This window comes from Lolium rigidum, chromosome 1 (genome assembly GCF_022539505.1).
Source record: "Lolium rigidum isolate FL_2022 chromosome 1, APGP_CSIRO_Lrig_0.1, whole genome shotgun sequence".
NCBI lineage: Eukaryota > Viridiplantae > Streptophyta > Magnoliopsida > Poales > Poaceae > Lolium > Lolium rigidum.
Window position 1 is genome coordinate 51,548,788 of NC_061508.1, and position 6,888 is coordinate 51,555,675.

General features: G+C 46.8%; 1 protein-coding gene across 1 annotated transcript; it reads left to right on the top strand.

The window, feature by feature from the left end:
• The first annotated feature begins 679 nt into the window (after positions 1-679).
• On the top strand, positions 680-4,336 carry LOC124707777 (potassium transporter 24-like). Its single transcript, XM_047239475.1, has 9 exons — positions 680-730; positions 866-1,343; positions 1,435-1,488; positions 1,681-1,941; positions 2,044-2,096; positions 2,281-2,404; positions 2,514-2,768; positions 2,937-3,343; positions 3,506-4,336. The coding sequence occupies exons 1-9, from the start codon at positions 680-682 to the stop codon at positions 4,151-4,153; spliced, it is 2,331 nt and encodes a 776-aa protein (XP_047095431.1). The 3' UTR covers positions 4,154-4,336.
• Positions 4,337-6,888: the final 2,552 nt, after the last annotated feature.

The following is a 6,888-nucleotide window of genomic DNA, read 5'->3' on the forward strand; positions in this document are numbered from 1 at the left end:
CCGATACCCACTCACTCGCAATCTGGGCTTGTCCCCTGACCTCCGCACACACAAGTAGAGAGTAGATACAAGTCCCCGTTCAAGTAGATGCAAGTCTCACTCTACTAATTCCCAGCGAGAATGTTTGCAGCAAATGAAAATGAGCAGGAACAATATACAACATCTGCAACAGAATGAATAGTTGGAAGGATTAAAATAGTTGTCGGAGAGATCGGTTCCGCTGATATTGGCCAGTTCGGGGATTCTTGCTTCTTCCAAATCGTGTCATTTTCTTGGCCTAGTGCGCATCACGCATGTCCATTTTTTTAGTGGTAACATGTTTTCTTGAAACCGTGTCTGTTGATTCGCATTTGGATTTCTTGTCCTAGCGTGCGTGTGATAAGAACGAGCAAGGACGAGAGTTGGTACTAGCTAAGCTCGTAGTTCTTGCGAGAAGGAAGCTACAAGAAGGGTGGCTTGCTTCCGCTGCTCGCCCTCTCAACCGAAGCCCAAACCGAGAAATCTTCTTGCCCAGATAAAATCTTCTCTTCCCCGCTCGCGCTCCCGGGTTCGCGCAACGGTGCAGGTGCAGCACACTGCGCGTGGGCGGGCGCAACGACGAAGGTGGCCAGTTGCACGCCGGGCGGTTGGCGGCAGTTCGGCAACGTGACGCGCGCGTGACCCACCAACGGACAGGAAAATGGACGCGGAGAGCGGCGGCGGCGCGGCGAGGACGCCGGCGCGGAGGAAGGTGAGTCTGGACCGCTGCTTTATTGGATTCCGCCGTGTGCAAGATTTCGATCTCTGGTGCGGTTCTCGGTTCCACGGCGACTGACGGCGGTTTCTTGGTTTCTTTGCCGGACGGCGGTTGCTCGCTCGCTCGCAGCGGCCGTGGAGCGCGGAGCTTCTGCTGGCGTACCAGAGCCTCGGGGTGGTGTACGGCGACGTGGCCACGGCGCCGCTCTACGTCTTCAAGAGCGCCTTCGCCGGCGGGGACATCGAGCATTCCGCGGGGAACGAGGAGATCTACGGCGTGCTCTCCCTCGTCTTCTGGACGTTGACCCTCATCCCGCTCCTCAAGTATGTCTTCCTCGTGCTCCGCGCCGACGACCACGGCGAGGGCGGCACCTTCGCGCTCTACTCCCTCATCTGCCGCCGCGTCCGCGCCGGCCTCCTCCCCGGCGGCGGCGGCGACCTTGCGGTGCAACCGCACGAGGGCGCGGCGCCGGCGCCTGCGCTCCGCCTCTCGAGCGTGCGCGCCGCCCTGGAGCGGCACAGGGTCCTGCAGAGACTGCTGCTCCTGCTCGCCCTCCTCGGGACCTGCATGGTCATCGGCGACGGCGTGCTCACCCCTGCCGTCTCCGGTCGGCGCCCTCCTCCCCCACAGATTTAGTTGCCTTCCTGTTATTGCATTGGTACAGCCTGCCTGATGTCCTCTTCTTGCTCTATTTTCAGTGATCTCGGCGGTGTCCGGGCTCGAGCTCTCGCTGGACAATAAGCAGCACGAATGTAGGTCAATTGCTTGCCCTGCTCGCGTTTACGATTCCTCGATACCGATGTGTGGTTCCAATACTAGCAGATTCCGATTGAACATATTCTAGCAATCAAGTTACTTGTTGCTTTTAGAAAAAAATTCTGAAACCTGAATACTACACTTGTTGAGTAGTGTGTCTGAATCTGTTGTGACATGTTGGTTTTCAGATATACTGCTACCGGTAACGTGCGCTATACTGGTGGGCTTGTTCACCCTGCAGCACTACGGCACGCACAGGGTCGGCTTCATTTTTGCGCCTATCGTCTGCTTGTGGCTTCTCTGCATCAGCGCCATAGGGGTCTACAACATCATCCACTGGAATCCGCATGTGTACCGAGCTCTTTCGCCATACTACATGTACAAATTTCTTCAGAAGACTCAAACAGGTGGCTGGATGTCACTGGGTGGGATCCTTCTATGTGTAACCGGTATGGGCAGAATACAGGCTATTGTGCCGCATTTGACTCCACCACTTTGATGTATAAGAATGATAAGTTGACTGCATTTAAAACTTTTATTCTGTTTCGCAGGGTCTGAAGCTATGTATGCGGACCTTGGACATTTTTCACAGTCTTCGATTAAGGTAGCAGATGAGTCTCTTAGCTTGAAGTTTAATTTCATAGTCCTTTGCCACTTGGCCTGAGTTATCATCCCTTTGCCTTTGAGTTAGCGACTTTTAGTTTCTCTCCCTTACTGCTATGCTTTAGTTCACCTTAAGTTCTTATTTATGTCTAAACTCCCTTGCCGCTATGCTTTACTTCGAACAGATAGCTTTCACATCTTTAGTTTACCCAGCTCTAATACTGGCATATATGGGACAAGCTGCTTACATTTCAAGACATCACAATTTCGAGAATATTAATCATATTGGATTCTACGTATCCGTCCCAGGTACTCTTTATATTTTCATTTTCATCCTCACGGGTATCCACTTTTGTGAGTATAACTGTATAAAAGGTTCTTCCTTTTATTATTTACTTACGCAATAATCTCTTTCTAGAAAAAATCAGATGGCCTGTTCTGGTGATTGCAATTCTCGCAGCCGTTGTCGGGAGCCAAGCAGTTATTACTGGCACATTCTCAATTATCAAACAGTGCTGTTCATTAAATTGCTTCCCTAGGGTGAAGATTGTGCATACATCCTCTACAGTACATGGCCAGATATACATACCAGAGATCAATTGGATCTTGATGATACTATGCCTTGCTGTTACTATAGGCTTCAGAGATACGAAGCATTTGACAAATGCACAAGGTAACTAGCACATCTACATAAGCTTATCATTATAATAACGCATGCATATTTTCCTCTTACCATGAACCACCAAAAGATGCAAACACTTTCTGTTAATCTTGTAATTTTGTCTATAAATTTTATGGTCAACTTTAGATGCGAAGCTAACGTGGTTTTTTCATTGTTCAGGTTTGGCGATCATAACTGTTATGCTCGTCACAACTTGCTTGATGTCACTGGTTATAGTCCTTTGCTGGAACAAGAACATAGTGTATTCCCTCGGGTTCCTTTTTTTCTTTGGTGCAATTGAAGTTCTTTACTTCTCAGCATCCCTTGTCAAATTTCGCGAAGGGGCTTGGGTACCCATCACCCTGTCCTTCATTTTCATGATGGTGATGTGCGTGTGGCACTATGGTACCATAAAGAAGTATGATTTTGATGTCCAAAACAAGGTCTCTATAAGTTGGTTCTTGAATCTTGGCCCTTCCTTGGGGATTGTTCGGGTCCGAGGCATTGGGCTGATACATACAGACATTATGTCTGGTATTCCAGCCATTTTCTCTCACTTTGTCACCAATCTGCCTGCATTTCATCAGGTATCTTATCATCAAACTTTTCTTTAACATTTTTTTGCTTTTATAATACAAAAGAACACATTTCTAATATTCAATATTTTTTTTATACTAAATAATTTGGCTTAGATCACAACTGCGTTCATCTAGCTAACTTTTACAATGTTCGGACATATTTTTCACCAGGTTCTGGTCTTTCTATGCATTAAATCAGTACATGTACCACATATCCGACCTGAAGAGCGATTTTGGGTTGGTCGCATTGGCCCCAAACAATATCGTATTTACAGAGTGGTTGTCCGATATGGATACCGCGATGTGCCTAAGGATGATATAGAGTTTGAGAAGGACCTAGTCGGCAGCATTGCAGAATTCATCCGTTGTGGAGACTCTGACGATCAAAATGGCTCTCTAGACGGTGCCGCAGACTACTCCTTGGAGAGACTGTCTTCCATCAGCAAAGGTCTAACATTTCAGGAGGAGGGCAGTGAGATTAATGGATCAGATTCGTCGATACTATCCCCAGATAACGAGATATACCAGAACGCGATAGCGCCAAAGGCCAAGAGGGTAAGGTTTGTGCTTCCAAAGGGTGCCCAGATTGACACCGAGGTGCGCAGTGAGCTGCAGGAACTGTCAGATGCTAGAGAGGCAGGCATGTCTTTCATCATGGGACGAGCGCACATGAAGGCAAAAAGTGGGTCTGGTCTGGTAAAGCGGATCACGATAAACTTCATCTATGAATTCCTGAGAAGGAACAGCCGAGGTTCTGTAACTGCAGCTAACATACCTCATGCTTCGAGTTTAGAAGTAGGGATGGTGTGCCAGGTCTGATATGATGTCACCACCACGGTTAGTTGTTCATATATCCGTGTAAATATGTATATCCTAACAAGAAGAGGTATAGAGGATTCATGAAGCAGGGCACCGTTCACCGAAAATTGTAGAGCAGAAGTATGCATAGTTTTCTCTTAGATGTCTTATGTTGAGCTGATCTTTGTTTTGGCTCTTTGATAACTTACTGTCGTTTTCATCATATATGTGTCGCAAAGCTAAATGATGAATAAGGAAGATATCATTTTTGTGCATGGGTTTGCTGCCTGGGCTGTTTTGGAACCTGAATAAGTTACACTCTTAAATACTGAGAAGAAGATGAAAAGTAATAGCTGTCATGCGACAAGGATTTGGCAGAAGTTGGAGTAAGGTTTTGTAAAGTTTGATAATTCGTTATGCTATCCTTCGACAATGGAGTCCGGCTCCCAGGGATACGTGTGGGAAAAACATAATCGATTGAGCAATGCTACACTTTGTTTTTTGCTAGTAGAGAAAGATTTTCCCATTAGTCACAATCAAAACGTATTGTTGAGCAACTTTTGGGGTTTAAAGTTTTTTGATTTGAAAATAGTTGTATACAAGGTCACAAACTCAAATTAGTCGATGGAAATCCGAGCAACCATCTCTAGCCAAATCCTCGTGCTTCTCCATTATTAGTTTTTCGATAAGGGGAATATATTAATATCGATACATACAAATTATACCCTAATGGTAGGACAGGTGCACCTAATGGTAGTACAGATGCACACGTTTAAAAAAAAACTAAGAAAAAAAGTCTTGCTACAGTACTTTAGTTCTAGCAACAACAGTACAACCACCACCAAGACAACACCTGAAATCCAATCTCTCCAAAAGCGACGCGTCCAAGAAAGGAACAGTGCACAAGCGTCGTCATCGCTCGATCAAAAGATCTTAGATTTTCACCCTGGAGATAGTCGGCGCTCTCAAAATAATGCCTTCAACAAGGCCATTGCCAAGCACAACTAATTAAGACCAGACCTTGGATTTTCACCCTGAAAGGTAAGACTCTGAACTTCTTCACCTGTGCTACTGCCTCCACTTGCATACTGTACCAAGCAAATCCCTCAACAACACCACGATTCGATCCTCCGCTGCTACTCCTCTAATCCGGCCTTCAAGAAATTCTCTGTCTCTGATACACCATGGACCAGAATGTCATCTGCTGACAACACAGAATAGAGCTTCACGTCGCTCCCTCCAGAACCAAACGGTCGGAATAAAAGCATGGTTGCACACAGTCAAATACCTCCAAAACCAGCAAAATCCAGGCACGGGCACTGTTACATTTGCTAGTGGAGCCTTCCGGAACTCAACATCTAGCCAAATCTGGACGGACATGCATAAGGAAGATCTTCGTCTTGGCGCGAGAGAGATCCGAGGACCACCACCTATATTCATGCCGATCGGGCAGCCCCCATGCGACCTGCCGGAAACCTGCAAGCTACCGCTCCAAACCCTACCAGCGACCCAGAGGGCAAGGCCAGCAGGGGGAAGGAGATGACGGTGCAGGGTCGATCCTCCACCGGAACCGGCCCAACGCGCACCGAAGATCGAGATCGGGAGGGGGGCAGCCTAGGAGACATCCAAATCGAGATCTAGGATCACCACCACCGCCACCCGCCGGCCCAACATCTTCACTCCATCCATGGCGCCGCCGGGAAGAGATATCCGCCTCCACCTCGACCAGGGGCGCTGCCCTGGACGTTGCACGACGATGACCTGACCATACACGCCCTAGAGGCCATGGCGAGGATCCCGAGCGACCTCAATCCCAACCACCTTCGATGGTTGGGTCCGCCACCACCATGGCGAGGGCCCCGGGCGACCTCAATCCCAACCACCTTCTGGAAGAGTGACAATAACTTCTAAGATTGTAGATGTGCTGTTGCTACTAGGGAAAAAACAACAATGTTTTGCCTAAGGATAATTCTATTATTTACTTTACACACATTGCTTAATGCGATAATCTGTTGCTTGCAACTTAATACTTGAAGGGGGGTTCGGACGCAGTCGGATTACGGTCTGTGTATTATGTTGTAATGCCCAAACGAATCTCATAGTAATCATCTTGTCATGTATGGTCTTTATTCAGTCAATTGCCCAACTGTAATTTGTTCACCCAGCATGTTATTTATCTTTATAGAGAGACACCTCTAGTGAACTATGGACACCGGTTCTTTCTTTTACATTGATAAAATCATCATGTTATGTTTACTTACTGCAAGCAATGTTCTCTTTAATTCCACTTCAAACAAACATCTTTTTCCACACTATACATTTAATCATTTGTGTTAAGCAAAACCGGTGAGATTGACAACCTCACTGTAAGTTAGGGAAAAGTATTTTGGTTGTGTTGTGTACAGGTTCCACGCTGTTGCTGACGCCGGTAGTGCGCCCTACCACAAGTCAGCTAGCAACACCTTCAGAAGTCACGCATTTCTCCTACTGGTCGATTAAACCTTGGTTTCTTACTGAGAGAAAACTTGCTACTGTGCTCATCATACCTTCCTCTTGGGGTTCCCAATGGTGTGCAATCTGTGCTCATCAAGCTACTTTGCTGGCGCCATTGCCGGGAGAAATAGGATTTCTGCAAGGGGAGTCTCTCATCTCCAATCTCTTTACTTTTTATAGTTTTGCTTAGTTTATTTTACTTTGTCTTGTTTGCTTCATTACATCAAAACATAAAAAAATTAGTTCCTATTTTAAGTTGTTTC